The sequence below is a fragment of the Lithobates pipiens genome, unplaced genomic scaffold, assembly GCF_037356315.1.
Source record: "Lithobates pipiens isolate NorthernLeopardFrog02 unplaced genomic scaffold, aLitPip1_a1.2 Scaffold_19, whole genome shotgun sequence".
NCBI lineage: Eukaryota > Metazoa > Chordata > Amphibia > Anura > Ranidae > Lithobates > Lithobates pipiens.
In genome coordinates this window covers 74,788,049-74,813,499 of record NW_027507764.1, presented here as the reverse complement: position 1 = coordinate 74,813,499, position 25,451 = coordinate 74,788,049, and the positions used below count along the sequence as shown (strand labels likewise).

Here is a 25,451-nt window from a genome sequence, read left to right as displayed (position 1 = left end):
TCTAAAAAAATATATCTAAAACCTATAACAGAATAATATGTATACACTATAACTAGTCAAAAATTATAATACAAAAACCCAGCTAAGTGAATAATAAAAATATACTCTATAACTCATACAATAATCAAGTGCACAAAAAAATTATATATATAAAGTGCTCAAAAATTATATATAAGCAACAGTTCCTCATAAAGACGTAGTAATGAGCATACAGTGGTAAAGTGCACAGAATTTTTGTGAACAATCAGAAATATTATTAATAGAGTGCTCAAAAATTATATATAAGAAAACAGTTCTTCATCAAGATGTAATCGTGGGCATAACAGTCCAATAATCATAAGTGTTTCTTCTCAAGAAATCCTATGAGGGTGCAAGAGAGAGAATTTCCTTCACCAACACCGTGCTGATAAATGGTAAAAATGCGCGCTTACCAAATCCCAGAATCAGAAAGGCATTTGATATCAGAAATCTTAGGGGTCATCACACAGGGACATCACCTCGTTTTCACGTGGTTGGACCATTCATAAAAGGCAAGCAAAGACTCCCATAGCGTAAAACCGTAAACCAAAATCTTTTATTCCATAATAAAAAACATACTCACAAACATAAAGGTCAAATCAGCTTTAAGAACAGCCGGCCAGCAAAGCGAACGCCCAAATGTCACGTGATTTGCGTCAAGCACGTCAAGACCACTCTACGTACGTTTCGCCATATGTGGCATCGTCTGGGGCATGAATCGGATCCTCTTCCTTGCTGGGTATGGAGACATGTAAGGGGAAGATGGCCCCCACCCATCTCCATACCATTACAGCAAGGAAGCAACGTCGAAACGTCACTTCCGCTCATAGCTCTTTTTTTTTACTTTTTTTTAAATTACAACACATTTGCATTTTAGAGCCAGTTCACACAGGGGCGGCACGACTTGCAGCGCCGCTCACAGAGGCGAACTGCACACGGCTTCAGCGGCAGCTTGCAAAATGACTTCTGTATAGAAGTCAATGCAAGCCGCCTGAAGTTGCCCCCAAAAGTAGTACAGGAACCTTTTTCTAACTCAGGCGACTTGGGTCATTCCTATTAGAACGGTTCCATAGTACAGAACGGAGCACGACTTGTCAGGCGGCTAAGTCACCTGACAAGTCGCCCCTGTGTGAACCGAGTCTTAGTGTAAATATGAGATCTGAGGTCTTTTTGACCCCAGATCTCATACTTAAGAGGTCCTGTCATGCTTTGCTTTCTATTACAAGGGATGTTTACATTCCTTGCAATAGGAACAAAAGTGACACAATTATTTGATTTTTTTAAAGAACAGTGTAAAAATAAAAAATAAGGTAAAAAATGTTTTTTAAATGTGCCCCGTCTCGCCGAGCTTGCATGCAGAAGCGAACGCATACGTGAGTAGCGCCCCAATATGAAAACGGTGTTCAAACCACAGATACGAGGTATCGCTGTGATCGGTATAGCGAGAGCAATAATTCTAGCCATAGAATTCTGTAACTCAAAACATGCAACCTGTAGAATTTTTAAATGTCGCCTATGGAGATTTTTAAGGTAAAAGTTTGTTGCCATTCCATGAGCGGACGCAATTTTGAAGCATGACATGTTGGGTATCAATTTACTCGGGGTAACATTATCTTTCACAATAAAAAAATAAATAAATTGGGCTAACTTTACTATTGTCTTATTTTTTAATTCAAAAAAGTGTATTTTTTTTCCAAAAAAGTGCACTTGAAAGACCGCTGCGCAAATGTGGTGTGACAGAAAGTATTGCAACGATCGCCATTTTATTCTCTAGGGTGTTAGAAAAAAAATGTATAATGTTTGGGGGTTCTAAGTAATTTTCTAGCAAAAAAAAAAAACAGTTTTTAACTTGTAAACAACAAATCTCAAAAAGAGACCCGGTCCTTAATTGGATAATAACCAATCAGCTTTTAACTTCAGCTTGTTCAATTAAGCATTGACAATAAAACCTGGAAGTTGATTGGTTACTACTACGCAGAGTTGCGCCATAATCTGTGTGCACCAGTTTTAGTAAATCCCTCCCAAGGTGAAGCTGCTGTAATTTTTTGTAGCTTTATATAAAATAAAGTTGCTGTAATTCTTAAAAAAAAAAAAAAAAGAGAATATATATATCCGGTAGAGTGCCTTTGGAACAGGAGATGACATTTTAGACTTCCACTTTTGCTGAAATATGATATTGCAGCTCAACACAACTATTCCAAAACAATGGCACTCTATGGACCTCCTTCACAACAGTATATCACACAACTAAACACATTTACTGAACTAATTCAAGCTGATGTTGCAAAGAGAAGTTCAGCACCCTATAGTAAAACGTTATATTTCAACTCTACTATAATCAGATCACTGATAACATTTTCTGATTGGTTACTAGGAGGTTACTTCACTTTCTCTATTGCCTTACGCTACATTCACACCTGTGCAACGTGGCACTTTTTTTTACAGTTTTTGTTTGTCCACATTTGTTACGCAAACTTGAATGGGCTGTCTTACGTATGACAAATTAACTAAAGTATCTCATGTACCTTTTTATGGCATTGAGCCAAAAGCATTTTGCGATGCGTGTTTTTTTTTTGCATTTTTGTGTGGCATTTTTGTGGCATTTTGTGTTTTCTTATGGCAAAACGTGTGATTGCAAACCACATCTGTGGTGCCATTAAGAATTAATGGCAACACAACTGCAAAGTTAAATTTAGTGCGTTTGGCACACGATTCCAGGAACGCGCACATTTCTGTTGAATGGGGTCTTAAAGTATATTATTATTGTTATACAATATGCCGGTGACCTCCTGTGTTCAAAATGCAGCAGGGCAACTGCTTGGCTCAGGACCTGGAAGCAAGTGGAGATCACAGGAGAAGCCGTATCTATCTCACTGATTTCCAGCTTCCAGGGGCATCAGCCACGTATGGTATTTACATACAGGTACATCTCATAAAATTAGAATATCAAAAAGTTAATTTATATTCAGTAATTCAATTGAAAAAGTGACCCCTGACCGTCTGCATTGTAAAGTCTGGTTTCTTTCCTCTTCCTCTTGATAATACCCCACAGATTGTCTATGGAGTTTAAGTCGGGCAAGTTTGCTGGCCACCATGATCATTAAACCAGGTATCAGTACTTTTGGCAGTGTGGGAGGTGCCAAGTTCTGCTTAAAAAATAAATCAGCATCTCCATAAAGCTGGTCAGCAGAGGGAAGCATGAAGTGCTTTGGGATTTCATGGTAGAGGGCTGCACTGACTTTGGACTTGATAAAACACAGCGGACCAACACCAGCAGATGACATGGCTCTCCAAATCATCACTGACTGTGGAAACTTCACAATGGACCTCATGCAATCTGGATTCTGTGCCTCTCCGCTCTTCCTCTATATCCTGGGACCTTGATTTCCAAATGAAATGCAAAATTTACTTTCATCCAAAAAGAGGACTTTGGACCACTGAGCAACAGTCCAGTCCTTTTTCTATTTAGACTAGGTAAGACGCTCCTGACGTCTCTGGTTCAGGAGTGGCTTGACACTAGGAATGCAGCAGTTGTAGCCCATACTCTTGATACGTCTGTGTGTGCTGTCTCTTAAAGGACTGACACCAGCCATAGTCCACTCCTTGTGAATCTCCCCCAAATTCTTGGATGGCCTTTGCTTCACCATCCTTTTAAGGCTGCGGTTATCCCTGTTGCTTGTGCACCTTTTTCTACCACACTTTTTCCTTCCACTCAACTTTCCATTAATAAGCTTGGATACAGCACTCTGTGAACAGCCAGCTTCTTTAGCAATGACCTTTTGTGATTTACCCTCTTGTGGAGGCTGTCAGTGACTGTCTTCTGGAAACTGTCAAGTCAGCAGTCTATTCCCAATGATTGTGTAACCTACTGAACCAGACTGAGAGACCATTTAGGCTCAAGAAACCTTTACGGGTGTTTTGAATTAATTAGCTGATTAGAGTGACACCTTGGGGGTTATTTACAAAAGGCAAATCCACTTTGCACTGCAAGTGCACTTGGAAGTGCAGTCGCTCTAACTCTAAGGGGTAGATCTGAAATGAGTGGAAGCTCTGCTGATTTTATCATCCAATCATGTGCAAGCTAAAATGCTGTTTTTTATTTTCCTTGCATGTCCCCCTCAGATCTACAGCGACTTTACTTTCAAGTGCACTTGCAGTGCAAAGTGAATTTTCCTTTAGTAAATAACCCCCCCACGAGTCTACAATACTGAACTTTTTCACAATATTCTAATTTTCTGAGATACTGAATTTGGGGTTTTCACTAGCTGTAAGCCATAATCATTAAAAGAAAGACATTTTTGAAATATATCACTGTGGGGGTTATTTACGAAAGGCAAATCCACTTTGCACTGCAAGTGCACTTGGAAGTGCAGCCGCTCAAACTCTAAGCCTTTGTACACACGGTCGGAGAATCCATCAGAATGTGTCCTATGGGGCCGCGTTGTCGGATAATCCGACTGTGTGTGGTATGCATCGGACTGTTTCCGTCGGAATATCCGTCGGACCAAATTTTCCAACTTGCTGGAAATATTTTCCGACAAACTGGTCCGATAGGACATAGTCCGATCATGTGTAGAGAATTCCGATCGGACAAAGTGCCACGCATGCTCAGATCAAATTCCTACATCAAAGCTATTGGCTACTAGCCTGAACGTAGTCCCATCGAAACAAAATGACGTCATCACGTTCTGAAAGATCTGATTTTCCGACAACTTTGTCCGACCGTGTGTATGCAACAGTTTCGGACAAGATCCGACGGACAAAATCCGACGGATTTGGTTGTCGGAATCTCCGACCGTGTGTACAAGGGCTAAGAGGTAGATCTGAAATGAGTGGAAGCTCTGCTGATTTTATCATCCAATCATGTGCAAGCTAAAATGCTGTTTTTTATTTTTCTTGCATGTCCCCCTCGGATCTACAGCGACTTTACTTCCAAGTGCACTTGCAGTGCAAAGTGGAGTTGTCTTTAGTAAATAACCCCCTCTGTGTGTAATTAATCTATATAATATATGAGTTTCACAGTTTGAATCGAAATACTGAAATAAATTAACTTTTTGATGATATTGAAATTTTTTGAGATGCACCTGTAGTTACATTGATCCAAGCTAGACCAATATAAGTATGTTTAAAACATCCATATCTGAAATACTTCTTTAAAAAATTGCGTAAAACATGACTATAAAAGGCTGTTCATAATTCAAAATAAGAACTGTGATGGAGGAATTTCATTATATACATTACCGAATCTGTCATATCCTTTGCAATAGCTCATTTACACTTGTGAAAGTACACTGACTAATCTGTAAAGAATTAGCGATAGCGTAGTATATAGACGTAGATGGACACGAACCGCGTGTGTGGCAAAGAAAAAAAAGAAGCAGTATTTAGTTCATTAATTATACTATGAATGGTGCAGACTAAACATTGGAAGGTGAATATATGAATTATGTATTATTAACAAGACACATATAATTCACCAAGAGCCTGTACATAAATATGTCCAGTTCATTTCCCCTGTCTCTCCATGTCCTAAAACCATCAAAACATGAATGGAAAGGACAGTTATCAAAAAGTTGGTAACGTGACATAATGCTGCGTCACTTGTTATTAGGAAAGTGGGCAAATGTACTGTATTAGTGGAGGACCTGCTGCCAAAATACGGGATCGTGACTGTTATGTGGTATGGTGAAACTATGAGAGTGTTAGCCCTTGTACACACGGTCGGTGAATCCATCGGAATGTGTCCTATCGGACCGTGTTGTCGGATAATCCGACTGTGTGTGGTATGCATCGGACTGTTTCCGTCGGAATATCCGTCGGACCAAATTTTACAACATGTTGGAAATATTTTCCGACCAACTGGTCCGATAGGACATACTCCGATCATGTGTAGAGAATTCCGATCGGACAAAGTGCCACGCATGCTCAGATCAAATTCCTACATCAAAGCTATTGGCTACTAGCCTGAACGTAGTCCCATCGTAACAAAATTATGTCATCACATTCTGAAAGATCGGATTTTTCGACAACTTTGTCCGACCGTGTGTATGCAACAGTTTCGGACAAAATCCGACGGATTTGGTTGTCGAAATGTCCGACCGTGTGTACAAGGGCTGAACAAAGGACATGGTCAAACTAATCAATATAGCACAACTGGTCACATTAAACAGACAAAAAACCCACTACTGTATATCAGTTACAGTTTAAAGTTCAACTCTGGTGTAATTTTTGTAAATGTTCCACTGGAGGTTTCTGTGCCTAGTGGTGATTATAGTGGTGGTCATTCCATGGGTCTGGTGGTGATGTTGGTGGTGGTAATTTTCTGGGTGTAGTGGTGATTATGGTGGCAGTTAATCTGTGTGTTTAGTGGTGATTATGGTAGTGACTCCCTAGGTCTAGTGCAATGGTTCCATCCTAGGTACTGGTGACAATGGTGGTGGTCACTCTCTGGGTCTTGTGGTAATTATAGCAATGGTCACTCCATGGGTCTAGCTGTAATTATGGTGGTGGATCCAGCAGTGAATTTTGTGGTTATCACTCCCTGGGTCTAGTGGTGATTATGGTGGTGATCACTCTCTAGGTCGAGTGAAGTTTTGGTGGTGGTCAATTCCTGGGTCCTGTGGGTATTATGGTGGTAGTTACTACCTGGAAGTAGTAGGGATTATGATGGTGGCCACTACCTAAAAACAGTGATAATTATGGTCATGGTCACTACATGGAAGCAGTGGTGATATTGGTGGTGGTCACACTCTGGGTCTAGTGACGATTTTGATGGTGGTCACTCCTCCCAAGATGCAGTGGTGATTATGCTGGAGATCACTCTCTGGGTCTAGTGGTGATTATGGTGGTAGTCATTTCCTGGATATAGCACTGATTTTGGTGGTAGTCATTTCCTGGATATAGCACTGATTTTGGTGGTAGTCACTCTCTGGGTCTAGTGACGTTTTGGTGGTGGTCAATTCCTGGGTCCTGTGGGTATTATGGTGGTAGTTACTACCTGGAAGTAGTAGGGATTATGATGGTGGCCACTACCTAAAAACAGTGATAATTATGGTCATGGTCACTACATGGAAGCAGTGGTGATATTGGTGGTGGTCACACTCTGGGTCTAGTGACGATTTTGATGGTGGTCACTCCTCCCAAGATGCAGTGGTGATTATGCTGGAGATCACTCTCTGGGTCTAGTGGTGATTATGGTGGTAGTCATTTCCTGGATATAGCACTGATTTTGGTGGTAGTCATTTCCTGGATATAGCACTGATTTTGGTGGTAGTCACTCTCTGGGTCTAGTGGTGACTATTGTAGTTGTCACTCTCTGGGTCTAGTAGCGATTATGAAGTCGGTCACTTCCTGGGTCCAATGATTAATATGACAATATATGTCACCACCTGGAAGTAGTAGTGATTGTCATGGTGTTAGCCACTACCTATAAGCAGTGGTAATTGTGGTGGTGGTCACTAGGGATGAGCCGAACACCCCCCCGGTTCGGTTCGCACCAGAACTTGCGAACGACCCCGCGTTCGGTACGAACGTTAGAACACCATTGAAGTCTATGGGACTCGAACGTTCGAATTGGAAAGTGCTAATTTTAACGGCTAATATGCAAGATAGTGTCCTAAAAAGGGTTTGGCGACCTGCCTCCTGCCTCAGGGGACATGGTTCACTGCAAAAAAAAGTTTTAAAAACTACCGTTTTGGCGGGAGCACTGATTTTAATGACGATTAAAGTGAAAAAAAAAGTGAAATATTCCTTTAAATATGGTGCCTGGGGGGTGTCTGTAGTATGCCTGTGAAGTGCCACGTGTTTCCCGTGTTTAGAACAGTCCCTGCACAAAATGACATTAAACGGAAATAACACCATTTAAAACTGCTTGCGGTTTTAATGTTATATCTGATTCCTGCAATATGGTTGAAAATCCTTGAGAAACATGGCATGGGTAGCCCTCCCTGCCCATTACCAGCCTATTTGGGTCTTGTACACATATTAAGGGGAACCCCGTACCCATATTAAAAAAAGGAAATGCGTGTGGCCCCCAGGCCCTATATACTCAGAACAGCAGTATACAGGCGGTGCAAACAAGACAGGGACTGTGTAGGTTTGTTGTGTTAAGTTGAATCTGTTTGTCATTTTCAACCGGTACATTTTTAAAGTGTAGCTCCAGTCAAAAAAACTATTTTTAAGCTTTTTGGAAAACATAGGGAAGGGTTATCACCCCTGTATAATTTGTTTTGTCGTCCATCTTTTTTCATCTCACTTGCTGCTGTCTCCTTGCGTTTGCAAGTAGGAGATGTTTGTAAGTTGGATGTTTGAAAGTAGGGGCCTGCCCTATATTATAGCGGTATGTACTGGGTACAGAGCACGCAGACAGCACGCACTATCTCCTAACACTACTGACTGCAAGCTCTATTATTAACCACTTGTTAGCCCAATGTTTGCATAAAGTGAAAGATGAAGTTATGCTGAGTAAATAGATATCAAACATGTCACTCTTCAAAATTGCACATGCCCGTGGAATGGCGCCAAACGTCGCTACTTAAAAAATCCCCATAGGCGACGCTTTAATTTTTTTTGTTACTGGTTACATGTTTTGAGTTGCAGAGGAGGTCTAGGACTAGAATTATTGCTCTCGCTCTAACATTCTCGGCGATACCTCACATGTGTGGCACATGCGAGCACATGGGGACATGGGCACTTTAATTTTTATTTTATTTTTTATTGTTCATTTTACTTTATTTATTTTAGTTTGACATTTTTTTCCCCCAAAATATATTTTTGATCACTTTTATTCCTATTACAAGAAATGTAAACATCCCTTGTAATAGGAATATGGGGTGACAGGTCCTCTTTACAGTGAAATCTGGGGGGTCAATATGACCCCACATCTCACCTCTAGGCTGGGAAGCCTGAAATAAAAAATAAAAAAAAGATTCTGGCTTTGATGGTACTGGCGAGTTGGTAGAAGCACCGGAGGGCGGTGAGGGGTGGGGGGCGTCTATGGCTGGGTATTTCAGGGTATCACCGAGTATGGCTGGGTATCTCTGAGTATGGCTGGGTATGGCAATTTATGGCAGGGTATTACAGAGTATTGGCGGGGTATTGGCGGGGTACTACAGAGTAATAGCAGGGTACTGCAGAGTATTGGGGGTACTGCAGAGTAATGGCGGGTACTGCAGAGTATTGAGGGGTACTGCAGAGTAATGGGGGTTACTGCAGAGTAATGGGGGGAACTGCAGAGTAATGGCGGGGTACTGCAGAGTAATGGCAGGGTACTGCAGAGTATGCACTGGTATTGCAGAGTATTGGCAGGGAATTGAGGGGTTAAATTCGGTGAGCAGCGATGTGGGCACTGCAGATGCAGCCCACATCGCTGCTGACACCGATCTCTTTCCCCTCCGCTGTACCGATCGGTACAGAAAGGGGAGGGAGGAACAGGCGTCATAACATGACGCCGGTTTGTTTCCAAGTGATCACTCCGTCATTTGACGGAGCAATCACGTGGTAAACGGCCGCTATGAGCGGCCGTTTACCGTGATGCGCCGGGTCCTGTGGACCCGGCGGTCACGGATGCTCTCGAGTGCGCACACCTCGGGGCACGCAAGAGCAGAATTCTGGGAGGCCGTTAATTAACGGCCTCTCTGAGTTAAACAACCGCCCTGAAGCCGTTAATCGGCAATGGGCAGTTGTTAAGTGGTTAAAGCTAGATCACTAGCTATATAGGTGAGGTGAATATAGTGGTGTATACTGCAGTCAGGGCACAGACAACAACCACTACACAGCAGCAAGATAGGAAATCAGCCAAAAACGATTGGTGTGTACTGTGTTGAAGGTACACAGAACACCCACTGCTTCAGATGCAAAGTAACACACTACAGGAGGCCGCCTTAAAGGCGGCCTTATATAGTGTGGGGCGTGCACTACACAGCCTGAGCTATGATTGGCCACAGGCATCCTGCCTGTGGCCAATCATGGCTCTCCTCGCTGCCGGCGCTGCGATTGGCCAAGCATGCGGGGTCACAGTGCATGCTTGGCCAATCATCGGGCAGCAATGCACTGCGCCAACGCAGTGCATTGTGGTCCGCGCGCGCGTCACTCGAATTTTGACGCGAACGGCCAAAACGTTCAGAATTCGCCGAACGCACGAACAGCCAATGTTCGAGTCGAACGTACGTTCGACTCGAACACGAAGCTCATCCCTAGTGGTCACATTCTGGATCTAGTGGCGATCATGGTGTGGGTCACTCCCTGAGTCTAGTGGTGATTATGGTGGTGGTCACTCTCTGACTGTAGTAATCCACGTCTGTATTAACATACTTTACTATAATGATCATGGTCACTCTCGCATTTTTGGTCACTCCCTGTCTTGTCCACTAGTGGTGGCTCGTCAAATCTGGAGATTCCTAGTTTCTGTGCTCATTAGTGGTCACAATCCTTTGTTTCCAGTGTGGTGGTCTATGTTCAATGGTAATCCCCATATCCATTTACCTTCTTATCGTAGTCACAATGTTTCGCTGGCACACCAATATCGACCAGCGATATCTAGAGATCCTGACAAGCCTGTAATGATGTGTTAGAAAGAGTCTTTGGTGTTGCAAGATGATGTGAGTAGACCACCATGGCTTGGGATGGGTTGAGCCATCACTTTCTAAAGGCCTAGAGGCCCATTTATGGGATACGACCTAGGAGGAAAAGTAGAAGGTTCAGCACTGAAGCAAGTGGCCACTTGATCACACAGGGTGACTTGAAATTGGCTCGCCTGGCACCAGATCTGATACCTCATTGGTGTGGTAATCAGCAGCTCTAAACATAATTCATTCCTATATAGACATTGAACACTACATCCTATCAACATGACCTTTAACGATAGTTATGTTTATAGTACACTTCTGTTAACTTCCTTACAGAACAGTTAAGCTCCTGCACGTATTATAAGTGAAGGTTATTGCGCCATTCACCATCGATCAAACTTTCATTATCTCTGTCATCATCCAAATGCATAAACATGAGCTCTGACCGCGAGGACCCTCTCTGAGACGAGCCGTTTTCTTTACAGATCCCTCTCAACAAGTGTCTGTGGATTACTCCGGTATGCACAGCAGGTCCATGTAAAGGAAAACAAGCAGATGACGGTGCTGTTGCTAGGAAACGCTTCCATCTGCAGCGTCCACTGAGGATGCAGTCTGCAGAAATGACACTGACATTCCTCTTCCTTGCTGTTTGCATTCAGTTAAGCCAACAGGTTAGCCTGTCTTTTGCAGTCCGCTATGCAGGAATATGCCCTAATTATCACATCTCTGCTGGGAGTACATATCAAATGCCATAACATACAATGAACTGTGTATCCAATACATCTCTTACATAGGACAATATGCTTACAGGGAACATGTGTATGTGTGTGCTTCTGTCTACGTGTGTGTCTGTTTACATGTGTATGCATGTGTGTGTCTATATATCTACTGTATATAGATTTATATATCTATCTGTATATTGATATATATCTACTGTAATAGATATATATATATATATATATATATATATATATATATATATATATATATATATATATATATATATATATCTACTGTATATATATAGATATATATCTATATCTAGATATATCTAGATATTTATATCTAGATACTATGCATCTATCTATCTATTGTAAGCATGTTTCCCAATATATTAGTATACTAATATTGTTGGGTTTATTGCTGATCTAGCCCCTTGTACGTCTTCACTTTGTACTGCGCTGTTGAATATGTTGGTGCAATATAAACAAACACAAATATTACAACACAGGTGATATTAATACATATCTAAGTGTGTACATTTATACATACTTCTACATCGCTAATTCGATTTGTACACATTCCTATAGGTGTGTTTATGCGTGTGCGTGCGTTTATGCGTGCATACATTCCTACGTATAATATATAACATGATATACATACACAAGCAAATCCCTAACTTCATCTTGCATTGATCTGACATGCCGCTAATGCGATTTTTAATGCATAGGTCTTAGCTGAGGGATGAGGAACGGATTGATGACGAATGACAGCCAATAAGTCACCGTTAAACTTACATAGGAAACGCGTACTCGCCGACGATGTCCCAGTCCACAGCACTGCATGAAGAGGAGAGCAGAATGCCATCAGCATCGGACTCGGACGTGGCTCACCTTTCCCTCAGGGATTCGGTCCATGCCTCTATTGCCTTAGCTACCCACAGCCAGAACCCTCAGCTGTCCACTCAGCTATACAATCAGCCAACAGCTTGTCCCTGAATCTAGACACAGTCTGTCCTCCACATGAGATGAATCTTGTCATGCCACAGACGTGTTTACAAAGAGCATAGTGTCCTTATGGATGCTGAGCACTGCTACCAGGCTGTGCAGACACAACGCTGCACTGCAATGTTGACAGCCCTTACTGCCAGCATTGGGGACGGAAGCAATGTTGGTCCACAGCTAGAACAATATTGGAGCATTGTGGAGGTGGGAAATGGCATTGTGTTGCTGCGGGTCTACATGGCAATCAGTCTTCATATAGGAAATTCATACGGGGAGAGCTGTCAGCCCTGCAGCTCGCCATCAATACAGCCCAATCACTGACCATTTCTTCCCAGTCTCAACACGCTGACTTATTTATTTGCAATTCATTGGATGACAAGCAGTAGCCGGCAAATTGCTTACAGGCACTGTACATTCCACCTAGAACCGCAGGCAGCGTGGCTTAGCGGCCTTGTTTCTCAACTTGGCTGCTGCAGCAGCGATACATTATGCGCTCACCAGCTGTGTGCTGGCGTTAACCGTCTATGGCACAGGCTGCGTTTATTGCTGCTTTTGAACACAGGAATACGACGGGTTTACAGGAGACAGAAGTAATCGGCAGTTTCTGGCCTTTCCTTCTGAAAATGCTATTTGCCTGGCTGTCATGCTGTTTCAACGTCAAGCTTGGAGTTTTTTCCTCATTTGCTCTTGCTTCTTCAATGTTAGCCATAAAAGAAAATACTGAGACCGGCTTCACATACAGTGCCTTGCAAAAGTATTCGGCCCCCTTGAACTTTTCAACCTTTTGCCACATTTCAGGCTTCAAACATAAAGATATAAAATTTTGATTTTTTTGTGAAGAATCACCAAAAAGTGGGACACAATTGTGAAGTGGAACGATATCTATTGGATATTTTAAACTTTTTTAGCAAATAAAAAACTGAAAAGTGGTGCGTGCAAAATTATTCGGCCCCTTTACTTTCAGTGCAGCAAACTCACTCCAGAAGTTCAGCGAGGATCTCTGAATGATCCAATGTTGTCCTAAATGACTGATGGTGATAAATAGAATCCACCTGTGTGTAATCAAGTCTCTGTATAAATGCACCTGCTCTGTGATAGTCTCAGGCTCGGTTCACACAGGGGTGGCACGACTTGCAGCGCAACTCACAGACGCGACCTGCAAACGACTTCAGCGGCGACTTGCAAAATGACTTCTGTATAGAAGTCAATGCAAGTCGCCTGAAGTCGCCCCAAAAGTAGTACAGGAACCTTTTTTCTAAGTCGGAGCGACTTGAGTCGCTCGGAGCGCGACTTGTCAGGCGGCTAAGTCGCCTGGACAAGTCGCCCCTGTGTGAACCGAGCCTTAGGGTTCTGTTGAAAGCGCAGAGAGCATCATGAAGACCAAGGAACACACCAGGCAGGTCCGTAATACTGTTGTGGAGAAGTTTAAAGCCGGATTTGGATACAAAAAGATTTCCCAAGCTTTAAACATCCCAAGGAGCACTGTGCAAGCGATCATTTTGAAATGGAAGGAGTATCAGACCACTGCAAATCTACCAAGACCTGGCCGTCCCTCTAAACTTTCAGCTCAGACAATGAGAAGACTGATCAGAGATGCAGCCAAGAGGCCCATGATCACTCTGGATGAACTGCAGAGAACTACAGCTGAGGTGGGAGAGTCTGTCCATAGGACAACAATCAGTCGTACACTGCACAAATCTGACCTTTATGGAAGAGTGACAAGAAGAAAGCCATTTCTCAAAGATATCCATAAAAAGACTCGTCTAAAGTTTGCCACAAGCCACCTGGGAGACACACCAAACATGTGGAAGAAGGTGCTCTGGTCAGATGAAACCAAAATCGAACTTTTTGCCCACCATGCAAAACGGCGTAAAAGCAACACAGCTCATCACCCTCAACACACCATCCCCACTGTCAAACATGGTGGTGGCAGCATCATGGTTTGGGCCTGCTTTTCTTCAGCAGGGACAGGGAAGATGGTTAAAATTGAGGGGAAGATGGATGCAGCCAAATACAGGACCATTCTGGATGAAAACCTGTTGGAGTCTGCAAAAGACCTGAAACTGGGACGGAGATTTATCTTCCAACAAGACAATGATCCCAAACATACAGCAAAATCTACAAAGGAATGGTTCACAAATAAACGTATCCAGGTGTTAGAATGGCCAAGTCAAAGTCCAGACCTGAATCCAATCGAGAATCTGTGGAAAGAGCTGAAAACTGCTGTTCACAAACGCTCTCCATCCAACCTCACTGAGCTCGAGCTGTTTTGCAAGGAAGAATGGGCAAGAATTTCAGTCTCTCGATGTGCAAAACTGATAGAAACATACCCCAAGCGACTTGCAGCTGTAATCGCAGTAAAAGGTGGCTCTACAAAGTATTAACGCAAGGGGGCCGAATAATTTTGCACGCCCCACTTTTCATTTTTTTATTAGTTAAAAAAGTTTCAAAAATCCAATAGATTTCGTTCCACTTCACAATTGTGCCCCACTTGTTGGTGATTCTTCACAAAAAAATAAAAATTTTATATCTTTATGTTTGAAGCCTGAAATGTGGCAAAAGGTTGAAAAGTTCAAGGGGGCCGAATACTTTCGCAAGGCACTGTATCTCCGGGCATTGTACCCAGCATAGGGTCTGGTGTGTCCCTGTTCACCGGTTCAGGTGCGATTCAGGTCCGAATTTTCGTCTATATTCACACCTGAACTGGACCCAAAGACGCACAGGACCCTCCTGCAATCTGGACCACAGCCGCCCTGGACCTGTGTGAACCGGCTCCTTGCACATCATGCGAATTGAATGCGGAGAAACCTGCATCCAATTCACATATATGTGAACCCAGCTTGATGGCCATGAGACTAGCAGCCTATGTTTTTCTGAAAATAAAAAGAAGTTCCTGGATGGCCGCACATCAGAGAAATGGCATCTTTATTGGTCAATAAAATCCAAATGCAGTCACATATCAAATATGGAAAAACAGGATAAAAAATTTAAAGTTTTTCACGTCTTTTTCTGGCGCTTATTCACAGCTGTGAATAAGCGCCAGAACAAGGCGTGAAACACGCTAGTTTTTTTATCCTGTTCCACCATATTTGATATGTGACTACATTTGGATTTTATTGACCAATAAAGATGCCATTTCTCTGATGTGCGGCCATCCAGGAACTTCTTTGTATTTTATACACCGGGCAGAGCCAGCACCTGAGTGTCTTATTAGGGTTAAACGTTGGTGGTGTGTCTGAGAGGCTGGAGCGGTAATCCCTTTTTGTTAGCCTATGTTTTTCTCTCAGTACTGATTTATTTTAGGCTCGGGTCACACTGTGAATCGGACAGGAACAGGCAGTGCATTTATGTTCGATTCACATGCGATTCAGGCTTGGTCCACACCTATGCTGGTTGCAGTTTGCATATTCCAGATGCATTTTGCATTTTTCAATACACATTTTTGATCCATTAGGCTGGATTCACACCTATGCATTTTTAGTGCTTTTTTTCATTTTGCAGATTTGCACTACAGAACGTGTTCCATAGGAAACCATGTTAAATGGGTTGTAGTGCAAATCTGCAAAATGCAAAAAGCACTAAAAATGCATAGGTGTGAATCCAGCCTTAAAGTCTATGGAACCAAAAAACAGAAAAAATTCCCAGACCCTTTCCATAAAAGGCACAGATGTGATCTACATCCATAGGAAACCATGTTAAATGGACTGTTGTATGTTTCTGCAAAGCTGATAATGCACTAAAAAAATGCATAGGTGTGAACCAGGCCTTAGGCTCGATTCACACTAATGCGATTTTGATGCATTTTGCAGAAATGCAGGGAATTTTTTTAACATGGGTTCCTATGGAACATGTTCACATCAATGCATTTTTGTGCCTCTGCATTTTTAGAAAAGGTCAGGGGACTTTTTTCCCACAAAATGCAGCGTTTTGCATTTAATAGAATTCAATGGACCCGCATTCAAAACACAAGTACCACGTTTTTACAGCGATTTTGCCGCAATTTGCGTTGTGCGTTTTTTTATTTCTTTTATGTACACTGTATATAACTGGTTGCTAAGGAGGGGGCCGGGAAGCCGGCCGCCGCGTCCTTAACAACTGATGAGTCATCAGCTGTCAGCTGGCTTCCCGCTGAATGTAAAAAAAAAGTGCCTGCTAAAAAAAAGAAATTGTGAAAAAAAACTGTGTGGTGCCCCCCCCCCCCCCCAGGTCCATATCAGGCCCTTGGGTCTAGTATGAATATGGACCCCCACATCAAAATCTTTAAAAAAAAATGGCGTGGGGGTCCCCCCAAAATCCATATCAGACCTTTATCCGAGCATGCAGCCCAGCAGGTCAGGAAAGGGAGGGGGATGAGCGAGCGACCCCCCCCCCCTGAACCATACCAGGCCGCATGCCCGCAACATGGGGGATGGGTGTTTTGGGGCGGGGGGGCTCTACGTCCCCCACCCCAACGCACCTTGCCCCCATGTTTATGGGGACAAGGGCCTCTTCCCGACAACCCTTGCCCGATGGTTGTCGGGGTCTGCAGGCGAGGGGTTTATTGGAATCTGGAAGCCCCTTTTAACAAGGGGGCCCCCAGATCTCGCCCCCCCACCATGTGAATGAGTATGGGGTACATTGTATCCCTACCCATTCACCTGGGAAAAAAGTATTGTAGTGTTAAAAATTACAGTCGACAGTTTTTGACGAGTCTTTTATTAAAAATCTTCTTCTCCGCTGGTCTTCCTCCATCTTCTCCCGCATCTTTATCCTCCAGTCTTCTCGTTCTTCTGTCTTCTTCTGCTCTTCTTCTTCCTGTTCCGCCGATCTCGCCGGCGACCCTCCTCCGATGCTGCATCCCGCTGATCTGTCAGCTCTGATGTCTTGCATTTCTTAAATAACGATGAGGGTGTGGCAATTGGATTACGTAATCCGGAGGCCACGCCCCTTGTGACGTCACAGACCCATCATGCCCCGGGCTGTGACATCATGAGGGGCGGGGTCACTGGGTGATGTCATCTGGTGACCCCGCCCCTCATGCCTATATAAATCGTTGCGCACCACACACACGGCATTACAGCAGGAGAGAGTGTTGAGTCAACATTGAAGGAAGAAGAGGGAAGAAGATGACAAAGAAGACTGGGCAAGAGCTAGCAAAAGAGCAGGCAAAAGAGCAGAAGAAACCGGCAGAAGGCACCGGACAGTGGGAGAAGAACCGGAGAGTGCAGAGAAGAGAGAAGTCGGAAGAGACCCCCGGAGCTGCCTAATAAAATACTTGTCAAAAACTGTCTACTGTAATTTTTAACGCTACACTTCTTTTTTCCAGGTGAATGGGTAGAGGTAAATACTCATTCATATGGGGGGGGGGGGGAGGGGGCAGGACCGCAGACCCTGACAACCACCAGGCAAGGGTTGTCTGGAAGAGGCCCTTGTCTCCATCTACATGGGGGCAAGGTGCTTTGGGGTGGGGGGCGCAGAGCCCTCCCTGCCCCAAAGCACCCATCCCCCCATGTTGAGGGCATGTGACCTGGTTCGGGGGGGGGGGGGTGGCTCGCTCGTCCCCTCCCTTTCCTGACCTGCCAGGCTGCATGCTCGTATAAGGGTCTGGTATGAATTTTGGGGGGAACCACACACCATTTATTTGTATTTTTTTAATTTTGGCATGAGGGTCCCCTTCAAATCCATATTAGACCCAAGGGCCTGATATGGACCTGGGGGGGGACCCCACGCCGTTTTTACTTTTTTTTTAGCCGACAATTTTTTTTTTTACATCCAGCGGGTAGCCCGCTGACAACTGATGACTCATCAGTTGTTAAGGATGCGGCGGCCGGCTTCCCAGCACCTCCTTAGCAGCCAGCTATATACAGTGTAAAAAAAAAAAAAGCAAGAAGCAAACTGCGGCAAAATCGCGGTAAAGACGCGTGTCAAGAAACGCGCCAAGCACCGCAAAAAAGCACTGCAGAAACGCTCAAAAGCAACATGCATAGATGTCAATCGAGCCTCAGTGCGGTACGATTTGAGTCCATTCGCTTTGAATGGGCTCAAAACGCACCAAAAAAGAACATGCACTACTTTAGGAAATGCACTGCAACCAGATCACATGGTACATTTATACCATGCGATCTAGTGCAGGCAAATGGATTGCATTTGTGACCTGCGTTTGGAGTGTCGTTAACTTAAAGCATTACTAAACCCACTAAACCCAGGACCCTGCATTCACTATATCTGGTTTCCCACAACATACAGAACATGGAAATGCAATAGTTTTAGTAAATATAAACTGCTTCCATGCACGCTTCCACCCACGGGGCGTCATAAGGAGGAGACACTTATCCAGGGGCAGGCGGTGTAAACTGGATCACATGATGATCTTATACTGCTGGTACATTTATGTCTACCGGAATATTTTTTACTAGCACAGCATTATATTATCATCGTATTTGTATATAATATGCTCCAAACTACTTACCCCATATTATTATCCATCAGATGAGGATGCCTTCAAAGTGATGGCTCATTTTAGAATGGTGCACCGGAGGAGGTGAGGGGGAATCAGAGAAGTTAGAATAAAACAGCCTTTTTACACAATGCAGAGGATTAACCCCTTAGGTTCCACAGTGCGTATAACAAGCATGCTTTACTGCATATACAGAATAATTTTACTGTTGTGGGTTTAGTAACACTTTAACATAGTTGCCAACTGTCCCGAATTTCCCGGGACATTCCCGGGATTAGGACATTTGTCCCGAATTAATTTTTTCCCAGGAAATTCGGTTTGTCCCAGGAAATTGAATTTCCCGTTTTTTTGCCGCCGGCCGCTAGAGGTATGTGGCCGGCGGAGACAATGTCTCAGCCAGCCGCCATTTTTAAGCAGACCAGAAGTTGGTCTTCAATAGAGTACCTGTGGCGCTGCCCACCCCCGCTGCCAGTGTGTGTGTGTGTAAAGTGCAGTGGGCAGCGCCACAGTTAAATGTCTCCGCGCGGCAAAGGCGGCATGTCGGGGGCCAGTCTGTCACTGTGGATGTCGGGGCGGGGGCCAGTCGGATGTCGGGGGCCAGTGGTATGATAATGTCGGGGGCCAGTCTGTGAATCTGGAGGCCAGTCTGTGGATGTCGGGGCCAGTCTGTGGATGTCGGGGCCAGTCTGTGGATGTCGGGGGCCAGTCTGTGGATGTCGGGGGCCAGTCTGTGGATGTCGGGGGCCAGTCTGTGGATGTCAGGGGCCAGTCTGTGGATGTCGGGGGCCAGTCTGTGGATGTCGGGGGTCAGTGGTATTTCGGGGGCCAGTCTGTGGATATCGGGGGCCAGTGGTATGTCGGGGGCCAGTCTGTGGATGTGGGGGCCAGTCTATGGATGTCGGAGCCAGTCTGTGAATGTGGGGGCCAGTCTGTGAATGTGGGGGCCAGTCTGTGAATGTAGGGGGGCAGTCTGTGAATGTGGGGGCCAGTCTGTGAATGTGGGGGCCAGTCTGTGAATGTGGGGGCCAGTCTGTGAATGTCGGGGCCAGTCTGTGGATGACGGGGGCCAGTCTGTGGATGTCGGGGGCCAGTGGTATGTCGGGGGCCAGTCTGTGGATGTCGGGGGCCAGTCTGTGGATGTGGGGGCCAGTGGTATGTCGGGGGCCAGTCTGTGGATGTCGGGGGCCAGTCTGTGGATGTCGGGGCCAGTCTGTGGATGTCGGGGCCAGTCTGTGGATGTCGGGGGCCAGTGGTATGTCGGGGGCCAGTCTGTGGATGTGGGGGCCAGTCTGTGGATGTCAGGGGCCAGTGGTATGTCGGGGGTCAGTCTGTGGGGGCCAGTCTGTGGATATCGGGGGCCAGTGGTATGTCAGGGGCCAGTCTGTGGATGTCGGGGGCCAGTCTGTGGATGTCGGGGGCCAGTCTGTGGTTGTCGGGGGCCAGTCTGTGGATGTGGGGGGCCAGTCTGTGGATGTCGGGGGCCAGTCTGTGGATGTTGGGGGCCAGTCTGTGGTTGTCGGGGGCCAGTCTGTGGATGTGGGGGGCCAGTCTGTGGATGTGGGGGGCCAGTCTGTGGATGTGGGGGGCCAGTGGTATGTCGGGGCCAGTCTGGAGATGTGGGGGCCGGTCTGTGGAGTATGTGGGGGCAGGTCTGTGCAGGATGTGGGGGGGGTGGTCTGTGGATGTGGGGGGGCCGGTCTGTGGATGTCAGAGGGGCACCAGATGTAAGGAGGGGCTCCGCTGATGGACACAGATGTGAGGAAGGTACCTCTGATGGGGCACCTGATGTAAGGACAGACTCCGCTTGGGACACCTGATGGCATCTGGTGGCAGGCAACGTGGCTAGTGACGCGCTCATGGCTCCCACTGATTCTGCATTATGGTGAGTTGAATGATTTCATTTCATATTACAATGTAATAATAGAAATAATGCGCTTCAATCATCCTGACACCATAACAATCATGGCGCCGAGATGATTGAAGCGCCAACACCAGGTATTTGGAGTATCTTTATCTGCTGATTGTCAAACTCTGGAAAACACATATTGCTATTGTGGTGTAGGATCGGGGGGCTGCTGTCCCTCCTTTCCCTCTACTTCCTCTCCTTTCCCTCTCCCCCCCTTTCCCTCTCCATCCTGCATTCATCTCAGACTCTAACCACACCCCTTTGAGCCACGCCCCATGTAAGCCACACCCACTATTTACGTAAACCACGCCCATATTTTGCAGCAACGCGCTACCTTGTCCTATGTCACACCTATAAACGCATGCCCCGCCACCTAATTATACCACGACTCCGCCTACTGCCAAAAAAGTGTCCTGAATTTTTTTTTTACAACGTTGGCAACTATGCTTTAACAATGACACCCGATGCAGATTGCAACTACAGTATGTTCTGAACGTGGTGCGGGACAAAGCGCACAGATCGTGGGTTTCCCACACTGAAATCTAATGTGAATCTAACCTTAGGGCTTGTTCACACTAGTACAGTGACTGGCGGTTTTACTGTACTGGAAAAATGCCAGTCACCACTAGGGCACATAGAGAACTATTGTTGTCTACAGTGAAAAAGTATTCATACCCCTTGAAATTTTTCACATTTTGTCATGTTACGACCAAAACCATAAATGTATCTTATTGGGATTTTATGTGATAAACCAACACATAATTGTGAAGAGGAAGAAAAATTATAAATGGTTTTTAAATTTGCTTACAAATAAATATATGAAAAGTGTGGTATACATTTATATTCAGCCCCCCTGAGTCAATACTTTGTAGAACCCCCTTTCATTGCAATTACAGCTGCAAATCTTTTTGGGGATGTCTCTACCAGCTTTGCATATCTACAGAGTGAGATTTTTGCCCATTCTTCTTTGCAAAATAGCTCAAGCTCTGTCAGATTGGATGGAGATCGTCTGGGAACAGCAATTTTCAAGTCTTGCCACAGATTCTCAATTGGATTTAGGTCTGGACTTTGACTGGGCCATTCTAACACATGAATATGCTTTGATCTAAATGATTATATTGTAGCTCTGGCTGTATGTTTAGGGTTGCTGTCCTACTGGAAGGTGAACCTCCACCCCAGTCTCATGTTTTTTGCAGACTCTAATGCCGCGTACACATGATCAGACTTACGGCCAGCAAAAGACTGATGAGAGCTTTTCATCAGAAATTCCAAACGTGTGTATGCAATTCCGACGTGCAAAAACTCTGGTTTATACTACTGGCTATTGAACTTCCTTTTTCTAGTCCCATCGTACGTGTTGTATGTCGCCGCGTTCTTGACGGTTGGAATTTGGTGTGACCGTGTGTATGCAAGACAGCTTGAGCAAAATCCTGTCGGAATTCCGTTGGGAAAACCATCAGAGCTTTTTCCAACCAAAATTCCGATCGTGTGTACGGGACATTACAGGTTTTCTTCTAAGATTGCTCTGTATTTGGCTCCATCCATCTTCCCATCAACCTTGACCAGCTTCCCTGTCCCTGCTGAAGAAAAGTATCCCCACAACATGATGCTGCCACCACCATGTTTCACAGTGGAGATGGTGTGTTCAGGGAGAGTGTTAGTTTTCCACCACACATAGTCTTTTGCTTTTAGGCCACAAAGTTCAAATTTGGTCTCATCTGACCAGAGCACCTTCTTCCACATGACTTCTCACAAACTGCAAACGGGACTTCTTATGGCTTTCTTTCAACAATGGCTTTCTTCTTGCCACTCTTCCATAAAGTCTAGATTTGTGGATTGCACCACTAATAGTTGTGCTGTGGACAGATTCTCCCACCTGAGCAGCGGATCTCTACAGCTCCCCCAGAGTTACCATGAGCCTCTTGACTGCTTGTCTGATTGCTTGCCGACCGCCGGCTGTCAATTGATGGGCAGGCGGCGCAGCTCTCATTGCGGGAGGGCGTCATATGACACCCTCTCCTTCCCGGCCCACCAGGGGGTGCGCGCTTGCCGTGTCACTGGGGACTCTATGCACGTGCCTGGCAGCCACGATGTCTGCATGGCATCCGCGATTGCCCAGTAACACAGCAGGACTGTGGATCTGTGTATGTAAACACACAGAACCACGGTCCTGTCAGAGGAGAGGAGACCAATGGTGTGTTCTCAGTACAGAGAAACACAGATCGACTTTATCCCTGACCTGTCTGGTGTGTTCCTTGGTATTGATGATGCTATTTGTTCACTAAGGTTCTCTAACACACCTATGAGGGCTTCACAGAACAGCTGTATTTATACTGAGATTAAATTACACACAGGTGGACTCTATTTACTAATTAGGTGGCTTCTGGAGGCAATAGTTTCCACTACATTTTAGTTAGGGGTATCAGAGTAAAGGGGTCTAAATACAAATGCACGCTACAATTTTCACATATTTATTTGTAAAAAAAATTCAAACCGTTTATCATTTTCCTTCCACTTGACAATTATGTGCCACTTTGTGTTGGTCTATCACATAAAATACATTTATGTTTTTGGGTGTAACATGACAAAATGTAGAAAAGTTCAAGGGGTATGAATACTTTTTCAAGGCACTAATGCAGCCAGAGGTGCAGCGCACCTCACTTCTGTGCAGTGACATAAATGAAGGGTTAAATAAAGCGAACAAAAAAAAAGGGAACTGTGTGATGTATTAAAAAATGCATTACACCGCCTCCTTCTGTACCCCACCGTAGCCCAAAATGGACAGCTGCCTGCATTGTAAAATGCCGTGTTTAGCACATGGGCAGTGTGGTTGGGCCCTAATTTTTTTAAATATAACAAACATGTTATACTTATCTGCTCTGTGCAATAAATTTCAACAGAGCAGCCCTGATCTTCCTCTTCTCGGGTCTCCCCTTCGTGCTCCTGGCTCTTCCCCTCTGCCGAGTAGCCTATAGCAAGCCTTTAAAACCACTTCAAAGCCAACTAAAATATAAATATAAAAACCGTCAACTAACTAAAATTGATGCTCTTTTTTGTTTATAGCGCAAAAAATTAAAACCCACAGAGGTGATCAAATACCACCAAAAGAAAGCTCTATTTGTGGGGGGGAAAAGGACATACATTTTATTTGGGTACAGCGTTGCATGACCGCGAAATTGTCAGTCAAAGTAACGCAGTGCTGTATCGCACAAAATGGCCTTGTCATGGGGGGGGGGGGGGGGTAAATCTTGAGGTCGAGTGGTTTCAAATAATGAACTTTTTTTAATATGCAGCTACTGGTAATACCTGAATTTGACCAAATGATCAGCCTTGTGTAATTCTTGTACAGCAGAGCTCAGTCTGGAACATGGAGGGACATTACTAGAGGCCAATTAGGTGCTGACAGGAGGGCAAAGCAGTGTGAATAGGGGGTGAACTGTTGCTGCTTCTTCGCTGTCCAATCACAGACTGGAAGAAAGGGAGGTGACCAAGCTTTTATTTATTTTTGCTAAGCTGCAGCAAAGAAAAGTCAGGTCACAAGGCTGGCTGTGCTCTCTGGAAGGGTTCTGCACATCCTACGACCGACCGGCAGATGACAGGTCTGATATCTGCTTTCCAAATGTGTACTTAGCTGTTTTCCTGGAGTGCAGCTTCAAAGGCAAACAACGTGGGGTTGAATACATAGTCCTTAGCCTGGAATTGCTCATATATCCATGACTGGGGTATTGCCCATGTTACAGCTGCCATGCCACTTACCCAAATCCCCTTCCTTCTACTTCCGACCACCTTAATCAACTCTAATAACAAAGACCAAACATCTTTCTTTGGGTTTAAATGGCCATAGCAGCCCTTTTATTAAAACGACCATCAATAGCAATATAATCTCTATATTATATTAACATTACACTCTCAATTAAACAAAAACATAACATCCTGATGTAACTACAGGCTCTTCTACTAGGTCTTAGGAAATTTGAAGGCACACTTGAATGACCAACCAGCTGTATCTGCCACCAAATTGCATCTCCACGGGCCCCCAGCCGTAACTACACCAGCTTGGGCACAATTGTTTATCAATTCTCCAGCCGATACAGCCAGCTAACCAATCCCATATACTTCCGTCACTTATTCGGGCAGGTACACCCATACCGAAGACGGGCCCAACCCATCGTTCTCCAAAAAACGAAACCATCCTCGCCTTCAAAAATCCTGCGACCTCTGCCACAGACACCCAACGTGAGACCTTATGCCTGGGCGGCCCCTCCACACCCAGAGAGCTCGCTGGATACTTTTCTGCAGACTTAAACACCAAAGGTCAATGCCTACAGCGTTTAAGTGGACCCCGGCCCCTCTCAAAAACAGCCAAGAGTCTCTCTCCAACTCCAAATTGGGAAATCCCAGCCCACCATTTCGGACAAAAAACTTTGCCGCCTCCTTGTTAACTTTTATTCTGGCCTTGTTGACCCTGTCCACTGATCTGGCCAGATACCAGGAGGTCCTGGCAACTATGTCCAGCCAAATCACGATAGTGTCAGGGAAAAAGTATCTGAAGCGAAGAAAATCAAACTTGATATCTCTTACCAGCTCACGTGAGCAGAGGAGCCAGAGGTCGTTACCCCCCCAAGTGTAGCAGTAACACATCAGGGGGTCTATCCAACCTGAAATAGTGATGTCCCTCTGTTAACACCCTGGACCACAACATGCCCGGTACCCCTAGCCATCTCACACTAACTTCACCCCTGGGAAAACCCAACTGCCGACCCTAGGGCCTAACAGCTACCTTTTTGCCCCCAAAAAAAACA

The 25,451-nt window shown here is 44.8% G+C and overlaps 1 protein-coding gene across 5 annotated transcripts in view; it reads right to left on the bottom strand.

Moving 5' to 3' along the window:
• CACNB2 (calcium voltage-gated channel auxiliary subunit beta 2) overlaps positions 1-25,451 on the bottom strand; it is a 456,068-nt gene that overhangs the window by 285,259 nt on the left and 145,358 nt on the right. The window contains exon 1 of one of the 5 annotated variants that reach the window (XM_077490920.1): positions 12,101-12,445. The exons of the other annotated variants lie outside the window; for them this stretch is intronic. Coding sequence (XP_077347046.1) covers positions 12,101-12,148 — 48 coding nt within the window. The 5' untranslated portion in view covers positions 12,149-12,445. Of the gene's footprint in view, positions 1-12,100; positions 12,446-25,451 lie in introns of those variants that run through there. 5 annotated transcript variants of the gene reach the window in all.